Source organism: Vanellus vanellus (assembly GCF_965231255.1).
Source record: "Vanellus vanellus genome assembly, chromosome: 5".
Lineage (NCBI taxonomy): Eukaryota > Metazoa > Chordata > Aves > Charadriiformes > Charadriidae > Vanellus > Vanellus vanellus.
In genome coordinates, this window is record NC_138910.1 from 16,869,125 (window position 1) to 16,895,240 (window position 26,116).

The 26,116-nt window shown below is 41.3% G+C and overlaps 1 protein-coding gene across 1 annotated transcript; it reads right to left on the reverse strand.

The window, feature by feature from the left end:
* Positions 1 to 498: 498 nt before the first annotated feature.
* Positions 499 to 25,704, reverse strand: ERCC3 (ERCC excision repair 3, TFIIH core complex helicase subunit). The gene is made up of 15 exons (XM_082484349.1): positions 25,693 to 25,704; positions 25,344 to 25,549; positions 24,158 to 24,394; positions 20,723 to 20,772; positions 19,262 to 19,397; positions 18,872 to 19,036; positions 17,559 to 17,763; positions 16,627 to 16,941; positions 14,595 to 14,779; positions 10,922 to 11,124; positions 7,375 to 7,471; positions 7,072 to 7,189; positions 6,086 to 6,204; positions 2,121 to 2,273; positions 499 to 1,302 (listed from the first exon to the last, which is right to left on the reverse strand). Exons 2-15 carry the CDS (start codon positions 25,383 to 25,385, stop codon positions 1,168 to 1,170), a joined length of 2,160 nt encoding a protein of 719 aa, XP_082340475.1. The 5' UTR covers positions 25,386 to 25,549; positions 25,693 to 25,704; the 3' UTR covers positions 499 to 1,167.
* Between the last annotated feature and the right edge of the window lie 412 nt (positions 25,705 to 26,116).

Here is a 26,116-nt window from a genome sequence, read left to right on the forward strand (position 1 = left end):
CAAGCACCATGTGTTCTGAATTATGCTTCCAATGTTTCTATATTCTCAATTTGTGAATTTATGCTAATAAGAAACAGAATCAATATTTTTCTGAAGCACGTTTGTTGTATAACCAGGATAGCTCTACCGTACATACTCCTTCCAGCACAGTAAAGATTTATACTAACCTATTTTCAACCAACAGATCAAGATCAATGTTATTTCATAGGTTGTTCCTAAAGCTCTACAAACTCTCAGCAGAAACCCCACCTCATAATACAACGCCAAGTAGCATAACTGTTACAATATTAAGCAGAGGTTATTTAAAAAGCGTTCTTCTGCCACAAATCACTCCCACCTCTCCTCAAATTTTCTAGAAATGTACTGCAGTCTTCATTAGGAAAAAAGCCCAAAACTTGGGAATCTTTCCTTCACACCCCTGCTTCCAACTCACTTTACGACAAGTCAAAACACTGATTCAGTAACAACTTCTATAATGACATTGCACTTTTTAGCAGTTACGACAATTTTATTGCATGATTAATAAATAAAATATAAATGACAAGGGAAACAGCTTTTATTTCAGCAACTTCTCAACTGTAGCAAGAAAAACAAGGAAAATGGAGCACAGAATGTATCTCTTTCTCCTTGTCTTTGAACTTCAAAATATTTCCAATCTGTCAGGATTTTAAGACAGGTTCAGTCACAAGTGTAAATTAGCTCCCAGTTTAAAAATGTTACGTGAAGTGCTCTTAACAGGATTTGTTCAGCTTAATGTATGATTTTTAAGTGTTTTAAAAACTAGTATTTTGTTGAGCACACACAATAATCAGATAAATAGTATTTCAAACATCAGTACAAACTTAATTTACAAAACCTTTCCAGAATTTTTCTGAAAATGGGTTGTCAGCTGATAAAAATATATTCTATTAATTACCCTGAAAACCAGACAGTTATAACCAGGATCCAGTCACTGGACACTATCTTTCCTGTGGTAAGATTTAGTTCCTTTTTTCCTTTCACATTCACCCATGAGAGCACATATATTGCTAAGTAACTATGTGGCTATATAGATGCACATAAAAAAAGTCTTTTAAAGGACCTGTCAAAAATTTCAACTCCATATTTTTAGTTATGGAAACAGGTACATGGATCCACAGTTTTAACAAAATGCACACATGAAGGACATCATTTCCGGAAGCGTTTAAATAGCGGATGGATGTGTTTATTTGCAGATGCCTTACTCCGTGAAGAGTGGTATTCCATGTAAACCGTATCATCTGCTCCTGACATAGAGCTCATTGTGCCTGTACGACGTGACACCTGCAAGTAAGAGGAAGAAAACCACATGCTTAGTGTGTGATCAGGGAAACCAACTCTAACCTACTGGTGCTCACTGGCTACTGGGCAGCACTGTTCATTTAGTGACCTTAATCCCAAAAGGCCTTTGAGGTTTTTTTTCTTAAGAATTTCTACAAAGAAAGTCACTGCCTGCCACTCACTGTAAGTATACAAACATATGTAAGGCTTAATACGGAAAGATACCTTATAGTAGGAATTCATAATACATTTCAGCACAATGCCATTTAGCTAACAATTAACTCTAAAAAATTAATTATCACATTGTAGCTTGATTTTAATTTATGTATCAATAAATGTTTCTGAAAATGTCAAACTACCATCTACAATAATAGTACTTCTCCTGAAAATGAACAAAAGTGGCCTTTACAGTTCTGCCTTCTGCGAATGAGGAAATTAGGGCATGATTCAAGGAGCACAGTGCCACCACAAAAACGTATGTGCTCTGAAATACGTGTATCTTAGAAATGTTTGAAAACCCTTTCATTGCTTGTGACTTAGAAGATTTACTTCAAAATCTGTAACAACAGATCTGTCATCTGTTCCCTCAAATACAATGGAGAAGGGCATGAATTCATGTTTAGCTTAATTCTAGTGCCCAACAAGTTGAGTGCCCAACTCAAATAGCTAAGTGCAAATGCAGCTTAAAAAAAAATAAATCTGTTCTCCAATGTTTCACAAAGATACTAGGGCATCAATGATGGCATCGCATTCAGAATTGAAAAGGAATGGTCCATTTCTGTCTCATTTACAGTCATCCTTTTCAAAGCATTCTTCATTACCTGAGCTGACTTTGAGCCATATTCTCCAGCAACTACTTCCTCCTCAGCATCCAGGTCAGATGCTTGCAGGACTTTCTGGAGAAGCTGCTGCTGTTCTTCTTTTGATGAAAATGAAAGTTCTTCTTCTTCCATGCCTGCAAGCTTTGTTATTACCTAAGAAACACAGCACAATACAAGGTGAGGGCTCTTCCTCCTCAGTGTTAGCTATTCAAAACCAAGACGAGGATTTCCAATTCCATATCCTGTTGGAACTGCCTTCAACTTTTATTAATGGTCTGAACAGCTTAACACTACAGACAGCACAGATACATACAAAATCTAGCGAAGTGGTATACATATATATACATGCACACATCTCTTGTCATATTCTAGCTGGAAATGCAAAATACAAATCTTTGGCGGGGGGGGGGGGGGGGGGGGGGCGCAGGGGAAGAAAAGATAAAAGCTCCAGACAGAGGATGTCGGCCAAATACTGTCCATACCAGCTTGACCAAGAACCTGACAAAAGCACATATATCCATATATCTCATATGCATATTCAACTCACTGCAAGGTTAGCTTTATGATGTAGGCTCTAGATTTGTCTATTTTAAGAACTAGTACTTTATATTTACCAAAAATAATCCACTAGCTTTTCAGACACTGAGAATTTTTGCAATAAACATTGAGGAATATGGAAAAAAAACCCAAACTAACAAATTGAGATGTATAATCAGTTATTGAGAGACAGTGCGGCAACCTGCAACAAAGCAGCAGAGCAAAAGGATGCTTTCAACTTTTGTGTACTTAGACACAAGATAACTTGGCTGTTATGTTTGTTCTCTTGGAAATCCTCAGTAACTGATCTGGTAAACATGGATGCAAGGCACATGCCATCTACTGGCAATATAGTGCCATACACTCGATTAGCCGAAAACCTCCTGAAGAACTGAAAAGCTCTCAACTTTCTGTTACAAAGCTTTACAAGAGGCAGCTTGCTTTCTTAATTACAGGTATTTTGAAAATTTAACATGAAATTTTCCTGCAGGTAAATGCATTCTAGCAAACATATGTTTAAACACGAGAATATCAGTTTTCCCCACTGTTTCCAACTTGGAAGAGGTTTTGAGAAAGACATTCTAATTCAGCCATTTCCCTTGATTATGTAGTGTTTCCCCTCCTCATCCTCCTTTTGCAGCTTATCTCTTGAGTCACGACAATTAGAAATTAATGACCTCAACAATCTGAGCTGGATCTGATCACAAAGACTGATGAAAAAAACAGAAATACAGCTTAAGGTAAAACAAACCTACATTAGACACAAAGTACTGTTTTTGAAAAACAGGGTAGTGAAACACTAGAACGAATAATCAGTGTTGTGGGTGGTTGTCAATGGCAATTTCCAATTAAAAAATGGATGTCTTTCTGAGAAATGTCCTAGCTTTAAGAACCCATTCAGGGAAGGAGCCTGTCCTACTATATGGCTAAAGGAACACTACAGTCCCCCTTCTGTTTATTTAAAAGGGCATGTGCTATGATCATCTCAAAAATAAAGAAAAAGGAGTCACAAAAAGCAGTTTTAAATTGCATTAGCCTGTTTCCAGTTGTGATTGCAAAACAGTGCTAACATGTTTCATAGAACGGAAAGAATTCCCACTGCATCATCATTTTTTTTAAGCTGTTCAACAGATGCCAAGTTTAAAGTTATCCCCAATTCTTTGATATAGTGAGTTCTTCTGCTATTGGTTTAAAATTTAATGTATCAGCCTCTGAATAAAACCACAATACAGTAAATAACTAAACAATGGTTAGCTAATCAAAAAACCCCTGCTAGCAGTAAACTCCAAGCAGTAAATTGTGATGACAAAGCTCCTATTTAAGAAGCAAAGACAAAATATGTGATTTAGCAAAAAAATATTATTCCAATTCTCTTTTTGATGAAAGGCAGAGAATGTAACTATTGAGAGATGGTGAGAAGAAAGTAAGTCCTAGAAAAAAAGTGAAAACTGTTACTCTTTTAAAGGAGTAATGAATTTGTAGTAATTTAGCAACAAAAATTCTGAAGGAGAGGACATCAGCACTGAAAGAATTACCTATACATGAGGTATAGTCTCCGTATTTGGAAGAATAAGGTGGCAAACATCTGCCGGGAATGACATACAAATAGTTGGTCCTGGCTTGGAATGAAGAAACACAATAGATGGTTTCTTGGAAGTTTCTTCCAGCCCTATTATTCTCTGATGCCAGCTATGACTAAGGCTTAAAGTTTGGCAAACAGAAGAAAATAGATATTCTAACATTTTGTTCCTAAACTGCAAATAAAGAACATTCCAGTACTGGTCAGCTCCAGATACTCAGCTGCCACTTGCACTGCTTTTTTTCCGATATTACAGCAAGGCTCCTAGGATTAGGTCTTCCTTGCAAAATAAAATCCCTCTATTTTAACCTCTTTCTTAGTTCTGAAATCCAAGGCATTCAAAATATAAGTAAAGGTATTTTTCTAATCTTCTTGGCTATAGCCACATAGATGCATTTACTGTAATTAGTTGCAGCTGAGCACTGATCTACAATTTTGTCAAAACAGATTCACTACAAAGCAAAACAAGTTTTTTACCTATAAACACTGTGACATGTCTGTGTAAGGACCCCCTTAAAGCTCTCTTTAATGGGCCACTGATAGCAGAGCAATTCCTTGCTTCAGCACAGCTGCAGTTCAGAGGGGTTTTACCCATCGGCATGTCCCGTAGTGCACGTATGCCTCGTGAGGAAAAGCTCTTAAATAGCTTGGCTCAAGTGCAATCCAGCAGAGGCTGCTTGCCCTTGCACCTCACGCAATCCTTGCACGATTCTGTCAACACCATAAGCTTGAGCTTGTTCCCTAAACGCAGGTATGGGAGCCTTATCTTTTATTCTTCTCAGCAATGCGTCTCATTGGGAAAGCTTCTAATCAGAGCAGTAAACCCCAGTTTTGTAAAGGAATAATTTACCTAAAGCAAGAGCTATCATGACACTCTGTTGCCTTTAACAACCCAATAGATGGGGAAGCCCATGGGTTAAAAGAAAAATAAATGAGATACACCGTGAAATCTATAAAATAGAGGAGCTTTGGTCTTTTCCTGTGGTAAATTCTGTCATTTGTTAGTCAATTAACATTCAGCCCAGTGATTTTGGTGATATACTTAATTCCATGCAGAGAAAACAACAAGAGGAAGGTCAAACTGTTGGCGGAAGCTAAATAAGCACAGTCTGAAGACCTCCATTAGCCAAACAGTTTTCTGCTAACACAGAGCCACCAGATCGACGGGTCTGCATCCTGACTGTTTTTCCGTACCACTGCAGGCTTTGGACAGCACCGTGGAAAGGGTGCACAAGACTAGTGTGTGGACAGAGATCCCCGAAAGGTATTTGTTTTGGAATGGGTTGCTACACATTTCAGACACCTAATTTTATGATTCCCAGAGTCAGATGTATGAATATAGGACGGATGAATCCTGCCCGTTGTATGTTGTCTTCAGCCACAAGGAAAAAGACTTTCTTCCCATAGTGATCTGAGACAGGAGTTCTTTGGAAATTATTCGTGACTTGCGATGTTCTGGAAGTTTTCTGAATTGCTGCTGGCCACCACGACATGAACACCTATCAACAATGTTTTATGCACAACCAGCATGATAATGTGGGGCCTGCACAGATGGACAACTGAAGAGCACTAACATAAACCAACCATGCAAGTAATGTTCTGCTTCACTCCCCCATGGGTGCTTGGTTTGACGTTAGAATACTTACCTTTCTGGAAGCTGTATAAGCTACTTGTATCTACCCTCACAATAATATAAATGATAAAACAATACTGGAACAGTTCTTGCTTGCGACAAAACCTTCATTAATACATTCCACAACTGCAATTTTCAAGTATTTGACCTAACACGAAAGAATATGAAAGTTACATTCTTAGGCCACAACTATAATAAACAGAAGGGACAAGTTACCTTGAAGCTATAACCTTGATCTACAAGAAACCGTTGTCGCTTCGTTGAATATGCCATCTCCTGAGTGTCTTGCGATACAAGAGAATAGAAAAAGGCATTGTATTCTTCTGCAACCATGCCTAGGAGACAAACACTAAGTGATTAGTTCCATTTGGAACACTGCAACCAAGAACACAAAAGGACTGGATACTGAAAACAGGTGCTTAAATAAGTTGTCTCTCCACAAAAACAATCTGCAAAGTTTACCTGCACCCAGACCTGACGTTAACTGATTGACAAAGTACATAGCATGGAAATTCCTACTCTTGTTCTTAATAAATTGAGAATGGGTGAAAAGAAAATAAAAGGAAATGTAGACTAACACAATTACACCAGTGCTCTGAGAAGAACCTGCTGCTTTACTATGCTAGGCAAAGTGAAAGATAAAACTATTTTACAGTCCATTATGTAAAGAAGTAAAAAGTCAAGAGCCAGGATTGCAACACATGTCAAAAAAGTTCAATAAAAAAAAAAAAAAAGGAAAAGTTTTATCATTCTAAAACAGTTTTCAGTGCTTTTGCACTAAATAAGGTGAGACAAAGATATTTAGCTAAGAATTCATAGGGCTATTTGAAGCCCAGCATATACCAGGCTGCATATAGTTGTTTTTTGTTTTTTTTTTTTTTTTTTTTAAATTACGGTCCTAAAGATCTATCACCCAAACAGCGGTTTCATGTTGAGGAAATTATTAAGGAATGAAAAAGTGAAAGAAAGAACAAAAAGTTCATTTTCCTTCAGCTTCTTCTGTCCTTTGGAAGTTTTCCCAACACAAAGCTTTACTGATACAGAAAATGCTTCATTTTCATTCACTGGTATATAGGGATATATTCTCTTTCAGTAAAACACAACTCCAAGGACAATATACGGAAGTACCATGAACGTCCATTTCTCTGCAGTTCTATGATGCTACAATCCAAGGCCCAGAGCCCAACCGCCACCTCATTTACCTTTTTTGGCTCTCAGCACTCGTCCCAGTCTTTGAGCCTCTTGTCTTCGAGACCCACCATGGGACGATATCTGAATCAGAACATTGGCTTCCGGCAGATCGAAGGATGTGTCACCTACCTATAACAGAGACCCATCCTCTGAGCAGCATCTTATTTCCATATATCATAAACAAAGACTTCATACAAAGTACATCTTTGTAAGCTGTGATACAAAGATGTCAAATGCACAATATCCATGTATAACTCACTCTTAAACAAAGTTCTGAAGGTGGGTACAATGACACACTGAATGTCCTCACTTACCTTGGAAATGAAAATAGTGTTGATTTTTGGGTTGTGCTTGAAGTTTTGTAGAATTTGCATTCTTTCTCCTTGTGCAGTAGGACCATATATATAAGGTCTGAAAATTGCAAATCAAATCAATTAAAGATTTCAAGATTCAAGATTTCTCAATCATTTCTTATGAGGTACTAAGGTACCACGGCAGGGAGCACGGTACGCATTTGAACTGATATGAAAACAAAACAGATTTTGGTACAGCTTACAGTTTACTTCTAGCTTGTTTGGCTCTTTACGGCAGCTACCCAGTTGTTTGTGGAACCCTCTGCAGCAACCCAGTCTGCCAGAAATAAATTCTGACAGTTAGAAATGTTTTGCAATTACATGCACCAATGAAGCTGTAGATCAACAGACTGAATATGTTTGCTAAGCCTACATGAAAGACTGAAGGCAGCTGTTAAAATAAGAGATTTTTTTTTCCTCAAATCTACTGAGTTAGCACATTGACAGCTGCAACCTTTGCCTCCCTGGAAATCCAAGCTGCTCTATCAGTGATATGCTGAGTGGTACAAGCTGACTGTTGGACATTGTTCTGGGAGAATTATTTTTGCTTTTGAAGCTAACCTCTTGTCCCTCCCAATACCTTCTGAACCTACTGAAATGAGAACAAGGTCCCAAACGTTCCATGGCCACAGCTCAGAGTGGCATTTCACCTAAGGGTTCTAATGTTTGATGACAAATCACCTGGGACATTTAAGATCTTGATCCAGAAGGCTCATACAAACTCTCGGTCACCCACAGACTTCATGAGTAACCTGGGCTACTATGAATTTTCCAAAATTCTCTCTAGAGTCTGGCTGCTAGATTCCTGCCTAAGCAGAGTTGAAAAAAAAAAATCTAGGAATAGCAAAGCCCACATAAAGAATGAGGCACGCAGGAGTGCATAGCCACTGCTTTTTTATCTGTTGCACTACTTTTCCAAATGCCAAAAAAGCTCATTAACAAGCATCTCCAGATAACAGGAATCAAGTTCTATAATTTCTATCTTGTTCATACTTCCGTCAAATGCTTCATTTAACTTTTAGCATTGCACATACATGGGTGGTAGCTGAACATAAACATGCAGTGCAGAGTACTAAGGTTTTCTATTCTTATCAACTAATTCCTGTGCAATGGCGCCTCTTGCTTTCTTTACTGTAAACTATTACGGTTTTTGTTTACCAAACAATCCTAGTCACCTGTAATCTAATTCTTCTATTTAATGTATTTAACCAGATTTTTAGAAAAACACTGCTGAAAAATGAAAGTGGCAAATGAGTCAGCTCTGAAACAATATCATTATTATTCAGTAGCATTCAGTAATATTTTTAAGCCTTATTTGAAATTTCATTTAATATTTAAATTGTGAAAATTCTAATCCCCAACAAAACTTAAATGGAAGATTTAAACTGAAACTAAAGCATTCATGAGTATTCCGTTTCTTACAGCCACCAAGAAGGGGTTCAAACACACTTTTTATTAAGAACAGAATAACCTGCCACTCCTGGCTATCAATCCTCCATTTCAATCCCCCCAGATCCTACTTGACAATGATTCATTAACACATATCTGAGTACTTTCCTGAACCTAGAACACCCAATGCTAGACTATTTGTGTTTTTTTTTCTTTTGTCTAGAATGACCCCTTTTCCTCGCTGCAAAAAGACATTTGAGGGATTTGCAAAGATAGATCCCCCTCCCATTAACTCACATCACTGTGAAAACTATAGAGGCACAGTCTTTCAGGAACAATGACTTAAACATACTAACAACACCAGCAGAAAATAGTCAGCACGTGAGCTATACAACACCGGATGACAGACTCATGACAGAGTAAATGCTGGCTAAGCAAATTTGAATTCTGTAGCCCCAAATTATAGTCAAAATAATTCCTGTCATGTGCATGGTCTTTCCCTGCCATTACGAAGGGAAAGGGTGGTAAGGGAGGAGCCAGCAGAGACAGACAGGCGATGGCCACCTCTCCCTCTATCCAGGAGCCCAACCACTCTACGTGCTTGAGCATGACCTCATCAGGTCATGAGCAGTGCAGTGGGCACTGTCCTCCTGCTGGGCCAGCACAGGCCGGGCAGGCAGCCTCGGCCACTACCGCCATATCCACTAGGCTGCTCTCTCCTCCTTACACATAGAATTCCAACAGCTCCCTTTGTTTCAGCATGCTCATAGCAAACTACAAAGGGAAATTCTCTGGTAAAAACAAAGACTCCCTCACCTTTATCCAGCACTGCAAGCCTCCCTTCTTTTGAACACTGACAGCTGTGTAACGTGGAACTCCGTACATGATGTGAGGAACTGAGAATTCACTCAAGAACATGAAAAGCAAGCGCCTAATATTTGTTCAACCGTTTTGCTGCCGTGCTTCTACAGCATCTCCCTCACTTAACAACTGCTGTGCTACTTAGCAAGCACCCCCTCCCAGCATCACCTTTGCTAAAAGCTTTTTCTGTGGTGCACTGAACACTGCTAGAGGCATTCCAGAGGCATCATTACAGCTAATCTCTGTCCAGACAGATTAAAAAAATGATGAAAGAGACCACGGGTGTTGGAATGCATCCAGCACAATTAGCTCTGCTTACTATTTGATGTCAGAGCAAGCCAGTAAAACATGGCTGTTAAACTACAGTTAAAACTGACCATGAGTTTTGGAAAGTGGTTTTGCTAAGAAGTACTGCTGAAATTCCTAGACATGAAATCATACGCAGCCAAAATGCCCCACAGCTTCCAGCAAGCAAAGCATTATGTGGACTATTATGTTATTATGTTAAGAGGCCAGCTTCTGTGCTCATTTTCCCCAATAATTGCTCTATGCCTGATCCTTGAAAACACTCCCCTTATCATCCCCTCCCCAAACCCTACAAACACACTGATGCTAAACCCTCATTAAACCCTATTTCTACGACCTTCAGTAACTGCACTCATATTAGAGTCATTTAAGATAGCTGAGGAGCTCATGGGAGCAATATTCTTTCATTTATTAAACGTTTACAATAGTTCTATGCAATGTACTGGTACAGCACAGATCCCCAAAAAGTTTGTCTTAATTTTTTTAGACAAGGATAAGACCTTTATGAAAGCCTGAAGAGGAATGCCCTGGGTCCCAAGAGATCTTTAAAGATTCAGAGAACCTTTGTCTCAGAGAGATAGGGGAAGCTACCATCCATTAAAGAAATAGTTCTAGTGACATTTTTAAGCGCCCTTCATTTTTCCACTGGCTTTTAATAATAGTATAAAATGGATGGAGAAATACAGTCTTTCACAGAAATCTTAGATGAAAACTCCTCTGAAGCAAATGCTAAACAGAGATTCTTTTCAAACAGTTCTTCACCAAAATAATGTTGCAGTGCCAATAAAATGCATCCAGGAAAGTACCCTCCCGAGCTCCTTTTTAGACAGGAGGACTGGAGTTAAATCAAAGTATTACAAGAAATATCTAAAGACTACTGAAAGCTGTGAGATTACAAGGCAATTTTCCAAGGAGGAAAACAACAGTGCCATCACTGCTTGTGAACACTTACTTCCCAAGCCTGACCGCATACTCCTTCAGTGCAAACACATTGTCAGCAAATACGATGATTTTATCATTCCGTCGCTCGTGAAACTTTATCAGGAACTGGCAGGCTCTGAATTTATTTGGGTTCATGGTGTACAGCAGTATCCGTTTCTTCGTTTTGATAGCTACGTATTCTCTATAAAATTCAGGTGACATTGGGCACCAAACCTAGAATTAAAAAACATACACACACAAAGTAACCTTCCGTTACTTATTTATTTTATTCCAGTGGGAACTGCAAAGGTACTGGGGGGATGACAGTACATTATGACTTTCTGTATAGTGCAGGCCACAGATTTTAACACAGTAATTTCTGTACCAAAACAAAAGCTACCCACTAGTGTAGTCTCCAGCCCTGCTAAACTCTGTTTAACCTCACCAATATTCTGGCCTTACAAAATGCTTTGGCAGTGGGATTGGAACAAGACTGGCAGATATTTCCTTTATGCTTCATACTTAATTTTACTGAATGCTACTACTTTTTACAGAGCAATAATTAAGGGAATGAACTGTCTGTTAATCTAGCTGTCACAGCAGTCAAAGCTTTTTCCATAAAAATTAATTTTCATCCATATTCTGAAAGCTAAGAGACACATATAGTCTTCATTACAGAACAAATTTACCAATTTTTTTTTTCATATATCCACAAAGAAGTGACCTTTTTGGAGCCCTCAGCACAGGAAAGACAGGGACCTGCTGGAGCGAGTCCAGAGGAGGCCACAAAAATGATCAGAGGGCTGGAGCACCTCTCCTATGAGGACAGGCTGAGAGAGTTGGGGTTGTTCAGCCTGGAAGAGAGAAGGCTCTGGGGAGACCTTACTGCAGCCTTCCAGTGCTTAAAGGGGGCCTATAGGAAAGATGAGGAGGGACTCTTTATCAGGAAGTGTAGTGATAGGACAAGGGGTAACGGCTTTAAACTAAAAGAGGGAAGATTTAGACTAGACATATGAAAGAATTTTTTTACAATGAGGGTGATGACATACTGGTACAGGTTGCCCTCTCTACAGGTGGTAGATGCCCCATCCCTGGAAACATTCAAGGTCGGCTGGACAGGGGTCTGAGCAACCTAATCTAGTTGAAGACGTCCCTGCTCATTGCAGGGGAGGTTGGACTAGACTACCTTTAAAGGTCCCTTCCAACCCAAACTATTCTATGATTCTTTATTTTAAACAGCTATTGAGACTACAACTTTCAGAACACTAGGATTGACTAGAAGCTTTCAATAAGTTTCCCTAAGCAACTATTTCATTATGTAAATACATATCATAGTATTGCACACATGTAGGCTGAGATATTTTTTCTACTGTAGCATGAAAATAGAAGAAATTATTAAGTTTAAAAGTTTATGCCAATGCAATGATACTGTCTATAGCATATAATGACACTGTCTATAGTGCATATAATTTAGAAGACATTCATTCTGCTGTAATGGGTTATTCCCCCATATCCATTGCACAGTACAAATTAACAGAATACCGAAGCAAAGAAAAGCCTCTTTCATAACCATAGTTCAGCTAACAATTTACAGTTTATTTAAATCACCTGAGTTGTTCTGTACTGTTAAGAACTATCTTTTCTGTTTCAAAACATTTTTTCCAGTGAGTTAAATGCTAGATGAGGCTTTTTTTCATTCCTTGACTACATTAATAAATTTATGCACTGAATAGGTTCCGTTGTTATTGTATGCTGTTTATATCAAAGATTTAAAATTCTTAAATCAGAAGAGAGTTATTTCAAAGTGAGAATGAGAGATGAATACTGAATATTTGATTGTAGTAAAATAATTCATCTGTTGCTCAATGCCTCTGACTACATAGCAAACTGAATCTTTTGATTTGTATTTGCACTCTCTTCTGGATTTGGAAATGGATAAGATCTACCTTTCACCCCAGTGATCTTTTCATTTTTACATTTTGCAAGATGTACACTCCAAGTCAAAAACTTAGTATGGCAGCTGGGAAAGGGATTATTTGTAAATTACAAAACTATGAAAATATAATTAATGAACAGGCTGCTTCTCCTTTTTTTTTTTAACTTCTTTTCACTTTTTAAAGCTTCTTTCTTGGCTGTGGGGAATAAGCCAAGTTGATTAAAGATGCTACTTCTCAACAACATATCAAGAAAATCCAAACAAATATGCAATGCAGTAGTGCATGTATTAGACTTGTTATTTATCAGCCATCAACATTGGGGTTTTTTCATTCTTTGCTTTTGGTAGTCCTGGTACTATTTCAAAACACTGGCCTAAAGAATATAAGCTTACAGAATTTTCACACCATTCAGAACAAAGGTAGCTCGTGCTTCATTTTACAATGTCCAAAGGGCCTTTCAGAGACCAAGAAGAATTATCCTCCCAAGGCAGAATTAACCAATGTGCCTAAACAGTCAAATTTGAATTTGCAGACTGGTTACTCTCCCTTCAACCTAGTTATTTTCTAGATGCTTTTCCCTTGCATTCTATTACTTAAAAATAGTTGTGGGTATTTTCCTTCTACAGCCTCCAGTTTGCATAGAGTTCAAAGGGGGAACAGCTGACCTGCATCTGCATCTTTTATTCCAGTACCAAAGCTAGGAAGAATTGCATGAAGCAACACAAAAAACTGCCAAAAACAATGGGAAAAAAATAAAAAGAAAGAAAAAAAAAAACAAGAAAAAACCAAAAGTTAAGTTACAGAACTCCACCATAGCAAATGGTAGCTGCTAAAACTTTAAATCCATTCAATGGGAGTCCAGACGAGTTTATGAAAAAGAAACCTACGGTGGTTACAGAGGAACCACGTACAGCTCATAAGTGATTGATAGCTTGGAGAAGTAGCAGGAAAAGTAACAGATATGTTTGCCCTGGTTTTATACTCTTCCCTAAGTATCTTTCTTAACAATTATCAGAGACAATATATTAAGTTAGACCTTTAGGCTGACCCAGAAAAGTTACTTTAACATTCTAATGTGCCTGTGTGAAAGGTTTCCACTTCTCTGACACCGGATTTTTATTTCATCCATATGTTGGAAGAACAGAGGTCACACCCATATATTGGAAAAAATAGTAAAATCCAGCCCTATGTTTTCAATTTTCACCCTCATGCATTCAGGCTTCAAATAAGCAGGTGTTTTCTTATTTGTTTTTAAACTTTCTACTATCCTCCATTGTTTTAAAAGGTTACAAGAATTTTCCTCAAACTACAGTCTCTCCAGTTGAAGTCTCTAGAAGCAGCTTCCAGCATACCACCTGATGCTATGCTCATCGTAACTCCATGTCATGCTACCACAGAGAACTGAGCTTAAGATACAAAGTCATGTCAGACACCACCAATGTCAACTGCACTGAACTTGGTCTACAATACTGCAACTACTGTTCACTTTTCTGAATGTTGACTTGGGGACAGCTCATCAAACACCACAATCCCCGCCAAGAGAAAGAGTGCTGAAGTCACTCTGAAGAAACACGTGGCTACTGGATTTGCCATACATTCACGCAGACCAGCGGCAGCCTTGCCTAAGCTACAAAAGTAAACGAAAAGTCGTAACGGCACCTGTTTTTCCCAGTTAAATACCTGCAATTTTATAGATCTTTCCTAAAAAAGAAACAAGTTATAAGCATACTAAATAAACACCAGTAGTACCAAAAAGGAGAACATCACCTCAGCACACTGGACTTTAGCAATGTAGCCACTGTTCTGCAGCTCCATCCAGTTGGCTTCATAGAGCTTTGGTCCGATCAGGAAGTTCAGGTCAACAATTTTATCATCTTCTCTGACCAGGGTAGCAGTCAGCCCCAGTTTACAATGAGCTTGTACAATAGTGAGCACACGTCTGAACATTTTTGCTAAGAAATGCAAGACAAATTTTCTGTTTACTTCCTGAATGGATTCAGAAGACAAACACTGCAACTTAAAAAAACACTTTCATCAACTCCTGAACACAAAGCAAGAACAGTGTTGGGAGATTTCACATACACTTCTGACAAATCTGTGTTAGAGCAAAGCTTCATACCGATTGCAGCTTTCGTTTACATCTTCAGTGTATTCTGAAAATCCTAACGAACCTTCTGGCATCTGTATTATTTCCCATTTCCTAACAGAAAATTAATACACTCAGAAGTTACGTGGCCTGTTTTAAGTCATATAGTATTTCATAGAAAGAACTATGACACAAGGACTCTTGGCTGACTCTGACACATTCAGGACTTCTGGTATATGGCAGAATTACTCATCTTTAGTATTGTTAGAGATCCTGTAATTGCAGAATATGAAGATAGAGAGGAGATTCTATACCTTAATTTTTATGAAACCAAGTGTTATGGTTTGAGAAACCCATAACAATTTATCATCATTTAGACAATTACTCTCTCACCCGATGACCCCTCCACACCCGGAAAGGGGAATTGGGAAAAACAAGGAAACCTGAGCGTTGAAATATAAACAGATTTAATAGAATAAGACTAGATAATTAACATTAATAATGCTAAAAAAACAATATTGATTCTGATACCAATACAAAATATACAAGGTTTATATTCAGCCAGTTGAACTGGTAGGAAGCTGTGCACTGCCAGCAGTGGACAGCAAATGTGGGACACTGCGAGCGCTACGGCTTTGGGAAGAAGGGAAGGGAAGGCCTCAGAGGTCTAGCACCAGGACAAGAAGTTCTCAGGATGGCAGCCATCTAGAGACAGCGAGAACTTTGCAGGAAACTTTCTAATTTATATTGAATGTGAGGTTCATGGTATGAAATAATCCTGTTGGCCAGCCTGGGTCAAGTGCCCAGGTCTCGGTCCTCCTCATCCCTGCACCTGGCGAGCTTGAAAAGACTGAGACCTTGAAACCCACACACCATAGCTGGCTATGAAGTAAATATTTTCACAAATTCAGACACCAAAGTCTTCTAAAAGTGCAGTCTTCCTAGGTATTAGAAGAGAAATTAGTCCTGTGTTCCTCAAATCAGCACACCAAGAAAGACCAAAATCGAAAGAACAGTGGCAGCAATATGCTACTTCAATAAAATGCCAGTTAATCATCAAGGTCTACTTCTGAAATCCATCATTTCTGTAGACACCAAATTATATTCAAATGAAATAATGAGAACAAGGTAGAGCAGCTAACAGAAGCTTGGGTGGTATTTTTAGCTAGGATTATTCCACAGACACTTTAATACTACATTATTGCTTTCCAACAGTATAGATCTCAATTACACAGATTTCAAATACAACAGCTATTTCTGGACAGTAACCACTATGGTTACTCATATTTTAATGACTAGAAATAGATATGAAGCGCTAGCCTATAGTGCCACTACATCTCAAAAGAAAAGAAGGCAAATGAATTCCTCTCCTGTTCAAAACTATACAAATGTAATTCAGGTACCTTAAGAGCACTTTATCAACCTACACAGAAGGAGAAGGCACTTGTATTTCACACTGCCATTATAGAACACAGTGTCTAATTTGCAGGGTTTCAGAAAACTAATGGTCAGCTAAACTCTGTACTATTAAGGGAAAAAAAAAAGAAAAAAAATAAAGTAGAACAAGGCAGTTTACTTGTCTCAAAACCCTAAGCCATGGGTTTGCTCACGATATTAATCATAAGAAAGACAGCAAAACCCTACCATTTCTAAAAAAGCAGAGTAACGTTAACAGTGTACATAACATGAAAGGTTTGCACACCATTTCCTTACCAGGGATAGTATGTACTTCATCAAGTATCATAAGACCCCACTCTTGACTTTTAAGCCACTCCATTACTCTCTCTGCTTCCCAGGATCTTTTTGTCGTGTGTCCCAACATGGAATATGTGCTGATAGCAATAGAACAGCCAATGGGCTTGTCTTTGGCATCAGAAGTGAAACGGCATATCTGACTGTCGTCGATGGTGGACCACATCTTGAATTGGGCTTTCCACTGCTCTACAGATACTGCAGAATTACCGAGGACCAGGCACCGCTTGCGCACAGTACAGGCAGCGGTCACACCAACTAAAGACTTGCCAGCACCTGCAGGGGAAGAACAGTTAGATTCATTAGTCATCTGTCAGATATCACTGAGTAGGAGAAAAGAAAAAAAAAAAAAAGGAGCAAAGGAAAACAGGAAAACAGAGAGGATATGAAATCACGTAAGAGCAAATTCTTCATTGTTTCTTGACTATAGTAAGTCTTAAAGAAATGGAATAAATAAGCAGCTGGATTGTCTGCTGGACACATAACTATTTTCTCAAGAAAATAATTGTAAACAGTGGCTTTGCCAATTAGAAGCAATAATTTTAACGCTTTTATAATTTCAAAAGCACGTGAAATTCCAGGTGGCTACAGAAAGCTTCCCCTAGAGGTGATCTATCCAACCGCCCCTGTCAGCTATGTTCATTCCCCCATGCAGCAAGTCCTTTAAATCTTTCCATTCCTCCCTTCACACTTCTTCCAGCATCCCTTACACACTCCGGCCCCCACATCTCCCGTGTGCCCCCTCCCCGCCAATGCCAAGGGCACCGGTATGCAGTCTCCTGTTCTCTCCCTTTCTATTGTGCCTATTGTGTAGGTTGTCCCAATCTCCACATTCCTCACTTCTTTCTCAAGCTCCCCTGCCCAGAACTTGGGCACGCAACCCAGAAACTTACCACATGGCAAGACAATAACACCAGATCTTGCTCGCCCATTTCCAAACATCTTCCTTAGGCTTTTCTCTTGATAGGGCCTGAGGACAGCTGTAGGTTTCAGATCTATATTAATATCAGGATTCACGGAATCATTTCTGAAATCATATTCTGCCAGCAAGGGGTACTCCAAATGGATACAACGCTTCTGAAGTTCTTCAATCATCTCCTGAAGAGGAAACAAAGCTTCAATAGTAAATTCTCCACATCTGAATTAATTCTTTACTTTTTTTTTTTTTCCCAAACAACCAGATTATATAGTACCATGTGAAGTTACATTTATCTTTTATGCTCATGAGGACTGCAAGAGGTGAAGTTTATTCCAAAAACTTTACTTGTGACCACCCCTGCCCCTCTCAAACATTTTAAATAACAGTCAATATTAGAGGGCTATTTAGACAGATGGAAGAACATGACGCATTAATCTCAGATGTGTTGTTCATCCGGCAGTGACTAAACTACACCCTGAAGTTCTGCAACAAAGAGCTCAATAACAGACACAATAGGTTCTGTGTGTTACACAGAAGGACCTACCAAAGCTGCACATCTGTTATCTGGAAAATCTTCATACCCTGGTAATGCAGTTATTCCACCACAATGATTCAATCACCAAGAGGTTGTTGGGTTTTTTTGTTTTGGTTTTTTTTTTTTTTTTTTTTTTAATAAACAAAATAGCTATTATCTTTTTTTAAAAAAACATCTGTTTTCCCCAGTAAGACATCATTAGAATCACCCATTGCAAAAACAAATTGAGAAATTTTACAAAAGCTCTCTGAAGGTCAAGCCAAGACTGTACTCCAAGCTCCAGCTACCCTTCCCAAGCTATGCAATCAGAAGCACCAGGAGTTCCTTCTTCAAACATGAATCACAAAACAAAACCAGGAAAAAATACCCACCTCACACCAAAAAGAAAAAAAAAAAAAAAAGCTCTGAAACCAACAGCAGATTTGCCTTCCACTGAATTCTCACTTGTCTTTCACAGAGAAACACTAAGCTGCACAGGACAGGAACCTCCCTTGGTCTCTGGAGCCTTTCTCTGGCCTGCGAGCACTATGCCCTGTGGGCAAGGAAGGAATAATACCCACTCTGTGGCCCTCTGTACTGAAGAAGAAGATCCTAAGATTTTGGAAGGCAAGAGGCAAGAACTGTTAATGACTACAAGTGATCTCCCCTATCAAACAAAGAGCCACGGTACTTTACATTAAGTTCTCATGCTTATTTGCAAGTCCTGGGCACACTGGCCAAAGCTACAAACGCAGAGGCTAAAATACTCATACCTGCTTGACTTCAAAAGACACTGTCTGTGTTTCCTCCTCCTCCTCCTCATCTTTGTCCATCTGTTCATAAAACTCAAATAAGTCAGCTGGGACATCTGACTTACTCTGAGCATCTGCTCCCTGTGATGTTGACGGACCAAGGCCACCTTCACTGGATTTGGAAATCTGAAATTGATGGACAGGAATTTTCACCAAGGGGTTCATTAGACACATAATCTGACACACACCCCCACCCCACCCCCCGCAATTTGGGCTCATTAAGGAGTCACAGTTGATTGCTGACAGAACCGAAAGCAACTGTTGATACAACAAATAAACAACAACCACTCCAAACTACTCAAGAGTTTATCTACTGTTAATTTAATAATTTTAAGACATGCCCGAACATACCGCTGATTTACTTGTGAATGTCTCTGTAATGAGCTCCGTTTCTTCACCCTCAGCATTTCTCAGACGACACTCTCTAATTACATGGTCCTGCAGAAGCTGCTGAATGACATCAGGGTGGGTACTTTCCACAAAATACCTAAAATTAAAGAACAAAGAACAACATTTTTATGAAGTAATCAACTGAATAACCTACAGGAAGAGTGGCATAGATGCTTAAATATATATCTACCCCAGACACACTCAAGTATCCAATCTTAGGGGTGATAATTTAAAAATAAAGAAATTATGGCAATCAAAATTTTTAAGATACCTCATAGCAAAAGCATCATGTACTTTGCAGTTATCCTTCTTGCTCAAATGTTCTCCAACATGACACGAGTGGGAAAACTCCCAGCAGAACCGCCTAGAGAGAGCTCTCACACACATGCCTTATTTGTGACGTGTGACTCAAGTCAATTTTTTGGAGACTGAATTGACGTGACTCTGTGAAAACACTGGATGTGGTGTTTTAAAGTCCTGCCCACAGGACCAAAAAAGCCCCAAACCCAAAACCTCCAAAACACTAACTATCTAAAAAATTTAAATTAGCGCATCCTGAAATTGTTTCTCTCCCTGGAGATTCATCAATAAAGATGCTGGTTGGAGATCACACTTAAAATAGGAGCCAAGAGAGACTTAAGTGGCATGGGAGAAGTATTTTTCTCAAAAACACCTCAGAAGAGGTTCTACCCAAAGCAGCAGGTTCAAAAAAGCATCAGCAAAAGCAGAGCATTAGATTATAGTCCCAGGTCTTATCTATGGCTGTCGGATAACAGAGAACTTTGCAAAAGGAAAAAAAAAAAAGGAGAAAGAGAAAACACAGGCAAGGCACAGACGCAGACTTCAGGTTTCTGCTGTCTCCTTCCTTTCCCTCTCCCTACCACAGAATCACAGGTTCAGATAAAACCAGTCAGCTCTAAACTAGCTGCCCTCTCAAGGTCCCTTCCAACTTTATCCTCTAGGTTTAAACCAAACCAGATTCAACCCAGCCACAAGCATGCACCTCATGCCAATGGATTTGTTTATCCTTCTTGAGTAATGGATTAAAAGTCAGAATATACGAGACTGTACTGCTCGTCTGGCCACGCTCACGTGAATTAGGAAAGAATGAACGAAACAAATACCTGAGAACCTCAAGGATACGTTGTAAGTCCAAGCAATGAATAAATAAGCTAGAATATAAAATTCACAACCTACTTTTAAAAATGTAATGATAACCACTAATAGCGTAGGACAGTCTCACTGAATTTATTGACTTTTGTATTAAACACTTTCAAAAACTGAAAAAGCAATCTTGTATTGATGATGCTACACTCAGCTGGGAGCTGTAAGACTCAACAGCTACTGAAAGCACGCATTTACGCACAGCTATGCATTTGGAGGACGTCCTCTGCCACCCTAGTTCAGGAAGAAGCCACATACCTGTTATGTTTCAGCACCAGCTTCACTTTCCCATAGCTGACGGTACACAGCTGCAAACCAACAAGAGCAATCAGTCATCAGGAACACGCAAAAGAGCTATTCTACATTTGGGACCAAATGCTGCAACACGGTTTAGGTCTTTGTGGGGAAGCATGGCATCACAAACACTTACTTGCAATGTTATTATGCTTATGGAACAAACCTGAAAAAGTATTTTCAAAAGAAGTACACAACATCTCACACAGGAGACCAGTCACAGATATTCCAGTTTTTATACCCAATTCCAATCTGCTTCTAAGACTTGCAGGATAAGGTAGGCTGTGTTTTAGAGTGCCCGGCTATTCCAGGCTGATTCCCATATTCATAGTCTTCTTCCAGAGCAAACCTGAGGAAACTTTCCCCACATGCCATCACAGAAACGTGGTGGGAGGACACACACAAGTGGAGCGCTGTAATCGATGGCTACCAAATTTTCAGAAGGGAAAGGCAAGGAAGGAGAGGTGGTGGGGTGGCCCTCTATGTTAGGGGCAGTTTTGAATGTCTGGAACTTAACAGTGTGGATGACAGTGTTGAGTGTGTATGGATAAGAATTAAGAGGAAGGCCAATAAGGCAGACATCATGATGGGAGTTTGTTATAGACCTCCCAATCAGGATGTAGAAACTGATGAAGTATTCTATAAGCAGCTGGCAGAGGTCTCACGATCATCTGCCCTTGTTCTTGTGGGGGACTTCAACTTTCCAGACGTCTGCTGGAAATACTACGCAGCAGAGAGGGAACAGTCATGGAGGTTCCTGGAGTGTGTGGAAGACAACTTCCTAACATAGCTGGTGAAGGAAACAACTAGGGGAAGTGCCCTAGGTCTTGTGGGGGATGTAAAGGTTGGAGGTCGCCTTGGGCAGAGTGATCACGAAATGATAGAATTTTCAATTCTTGATCAAGTAAGGTGGGGAGACAGCAGAACTGCCACCTTGGATTTCCGAAGGGCAGACTTTAGCCTGTTTAGCAGCATGGTCGAGAGTGTCCCTTGGGAGGCAGTTTTGAAGAGCAAAGGTGCCCAGGAAGGCTGGGCATACTTCAAGCAGGTGCTCTTAGAAGCACAGGAGGCGGCTATCCCCATGTCTCGAAAAACGAGCAGACAGGGATGAAGACCAGCCTGGCTAAATAGAGAACTTTGGCTGGACCTCAGGAAAAAAAGGAAAGTTTACATTCTCTGGAAAAGGGGGTTGGCAACTTATGAGGACTATCAAAATATAACAAAGCTATGTAGGGGGAAAATTAGAAGGGCCAAAGCTCAATGAGAACTCAGCTTGGCCACTGCAGTTAAAGACAATAAGAAGAGATTCTTTCAGTATATCAAGAGAAAAAGGAAGACTAGGGAAAATGTAGGCCCACTGGTGAATGAGACAGGTTCCCTAGTAGTGGAAGACACAGAGAAGGCAGAGTTACTGAATGCTGCCTTTTCTTCAGTCTTCACTACTAAAGCTGTCCTTCATGAATCCCATACTCTGAAGGCAAAGGGGAAGGTCTGGAGAGAGGAAGATTTTCGCTCAGTTGAGGAGGACCAGGTCAGAGACCACTTGGCCAAGCTGGACATTCTTAAGTCCATGGGGACTGATGTCCATCCTGATGGGATGCACCCGCGAGTGCTGAGAGAGCTGGCAGATGTTATTGCTAGACCACTCTCCATCGTCTTTGAAAGGTCATGGAGAACAGGAGAGGTGCCTGAGGACTGGAGGAAGGCTGACATCACTCCAATCTTCAAAAAAGGCAAGAAGGAGGACCCAGGGAACTACAGACCGGTTAGTCTCACCTCTGTCCCTGGGAAGGTAATGGAGCGACTCATTCTGGATGTCATCTCCAAACACATTGAGGAACAGGAAGTTATTGGAAGTGGTCAACATGGATTTATCAAGGGTAAATCATGCTTGACCAATCTGATAGCTTTCTATGATGTTATAACTGGTTGGCTGGATGAGGGGAGAGTCGTAGATGTCATCTACCTTGACTTTAGCAAGGCTTTTGACACTGTCTCCCATAACATCCCCATTAGGAAGCTGAGGAAGTATGGGCTAGATGAGGTGACAGTGAGGTGGATCGAGAGTCGGCTGCGGGACAGAACTCAGAGGGTTGTGATCAGCGGCACAGAGTCTAGTTGGAGGCCTGTAACCAGTGGTGTCCCCCAGGGGTCAATACTCGGTCCAATTTTGTTTAATATATTCATTAATGACCTGGATGAGGGGGCAGAGTGTATCCTCAGCAAGTTTGCTGATGATACCAAACTGGGTGGGGTGGCTGACACCCCAGAGGGCCGTGCTGCCATCCAGCGTGACCTGGACAGGCTGGAGAGCTGGCCAGAGGAGAACCTAATGAGGTTCAACAAAAGCAAGTCCTGCACCTGGGGAGGAAAAATGCAAAGCACCAGTATAGGTTAGGGGCGGACCTGCTGGGAAGTAGCTCAGAGGAGACGGATCTGGGGGTCCTAGTAGACAGTAAATTATCCACGACCCAGCAATGTGCCCTTGTTGCCAAAAAGGCCAATGGAATCCTGGGCTGCATAGGGAAGAGTGTGGCCAGTAGGTCGAAGGAGGTCATTCTCCCCCTCTACTCTGCACTGGTGAGGCCACAACTGGAATACTGTGTCCAGTTTTAGGCTCCCCAGTTCAAGAGGGACAGGGAACTGCTGGAGCGAGTCCAGCGAAGGGCAACTAAGATGATTAAGGGCTTGGAGCATCTCCCTTATGAGGAAAGGCTGAGAGAGCTGGGACTCTTTAGCCTGGAGAAGAGAAGGCTGAGGTGAGACCTCATTATGGCGTACAAGTATCTAAAGGGTGGGTTGAAGGAGGATGGAGCCAGGCTCTTTTCAGTGGTTCCTGGTGACAGGACGAGGGGCAATGGGCACAAGTTAGTACATAGGAAGTTCCGTTCAAATACACGGAAACACTTCTTTACGGTGAGGGTGACCGAGCACTGGCACAGGCTGCCCAGGGAGGTGGTGGAGTCCCTTTCTCTGGAGATTTTCAAGACCCGCCTGGATGCAGTCCTGAGTAATGTGCTCTGGGCAATCCTGCTTTAGCAGGGGAGTTGGACTAGATGATCTCTAGAGGTCCCTTCCAACTCTGAAAACTCCGTGATTCCGCGATACAATTCCTACTAGCTGAAAGTGGGCACACAAATGCTTGGGTATACTTTTTTTTTAAAAAAAGGTATAAACCCCACACAGGATATATTGTGAAAATAGTATGCGTGTAGCAATATAACACAGAAAAAGACAAAAAAATAAGATAAAGCCTCTGTTATATCGAGACAGCGATGGAACAGAATAAGATGGTAAAAACAATGAATTAATAAAAAAAAATTAATGAAGCAGAAGCAGCAGGAAAAGATTTCACTAGTAGCAGTAGATATATTTCCAATGCCAATAAAACAGTGTTACCTTGATAAACTGAATTATTCCATCCGGGACACCAGTCTTGCTCAGTTTTTGTAAATACTCCGTGATGTCGCTCGTTTGTAGGCCAACGCTGACAGCAGCGTACAGTGAGTAGGCAGTCAGCTTGTACTCGTGAATGTGGGTTGGTCTGCACACGGGCTCCGCAATGGCAACCAGAAAATCCTGTGCGTATTTGTAAACTGGAGAAAAGGCTTCCAGAAAAATATGACCATCAGGAGCCTAAAGAAATAAAAAGAAGTGCTGAAGGCGGAACGGTATTAGTTGAACAGAAACGGGAATTTCCTATAAAGCAGCCATTACGATATAGACACAGTCCACTATTTAGGCAATAACACATCATAGGGTTTCAAAAAAACTGTCTGCCCTAACAACAAACTCACAAGAAAAAGAAAAAAGGAGACACAGGAACATACAATTTCTGTCTTCTGAAAGGCTCCAGACATTGATTTGTCTGTGTCCCTTCTACAGCACTAAGAATAAACGACACCCGGATCGATTAAGCTTTTCCAGACTGACACGTTGGGGCATTTTTTCTTTTTTAACGCTAAGCAAACTGCTTGAGCAGAGACAAGCTTCCAGCCCTGCTCCCCTGAAACAAAACAAAACTCCCCCCCCTTTTTACACAGAATGAACGGAGAAGGAAAGATGGCACGTGTGTGTCACAGCGTTCAGTACCAGAGGACCTGCAGAGCTGGCAGAGCAGCCACCTCTTCCCTGCACGCTGCCGCTACCGGCCGTGTCTCGGGGAGGTCTACTGAGGTCCCTTTCGGGGCAGAGAGAAACAGCACCGGTCACAGAAGACAGGACCAGTCCCTCTTCAGGCTGTTACATACCAACACGCAAACCCCATTGCTGTGTCACTGCAATGCCACATCCCACTCGTGTCATTACCCACCGCAGTCGCTTCCACGACCCATTTTACCCCCCCTCCCAGAAGCATCTACCGTAAGGTGCTCCACTGCTCCGGTCAACGGCGCACCCGCAGCGGCGGACCCGCCGGAAGGAGGCTGGGGACCCCGGGGCGCGTCCCCGGCCGCTTCCGGCACACAAGCTGCCCGGGAGGGACCGACTCAGGGCAGCCGGGTCGCCCGCCCAGGCCCGCGGCGCCCTTTACTCCGCGCCACCCGCCCCACTGTGAGGCGTGTGAGCCTCCCCCGGCCCCACGTACCACCCAGAGCGGCCGCGAGGAGTGGTCGGCCTTCAGGGGCATCTGCTGCCGGTAGTCCTTCGCCCCGTACTCGTCCACTTTGGTGCCGCTCTCCTCCACCTGCTTCCCCGCCGCGGAGGGCACCGCCTCCTGCGACTCCTTACCGGGGGCTTCGTCCTCATCCTCCTCCTCGTCGTCGTAATGGCGCTTCTTAGACTTCTTCTTATCTGCGAGCAAAGCCCCAGCCGTGACCAGGCGGCCCCGCGGCACCCCAGAGCGGACCTCCCCGCTCTCCCTCGGCTCTCCGCCGCCTGGGCGCGCCCCCCCGACCTCTCCCGTCCGCCCCGGCCCGCCGCCGCCCGCCACTCACCCCGCTCCTTCCTGCCCATGGCCGCCGCGCCCGCCGCACGCCGGCGCCTGCCCGGCGCGTCACTTCCGCCGCGCGGCAGGGGATGAGACGGGGAGGGGGCGGGACATCGATTCTCTGTTCCCGGGGCCGCCGGCACCACGGGAGTAGGCGCGGGCGGGCAGGGGAGCGGCGCCTCGGTTACAGCGGGGAATGAGAAGGGGAACGGCAGAGAAGTGGTGTTTTGGTTTTGGTTTGGTTTTTTTTTTTTTTGTGTTTTTTTTTTTTTTTTTAAATAACAATTCCGCAAAGCATAAATGAATGAATAAAAAAAAAGCCAATTGGAAATTGGGGCAGGAGACTGACATTCCGCATTGTTCTAAAAGTACAAAATTCTTAAAAGAGAAATGACACTGTTGTCCCTACAGAGTGTTTTAATATATTTCTA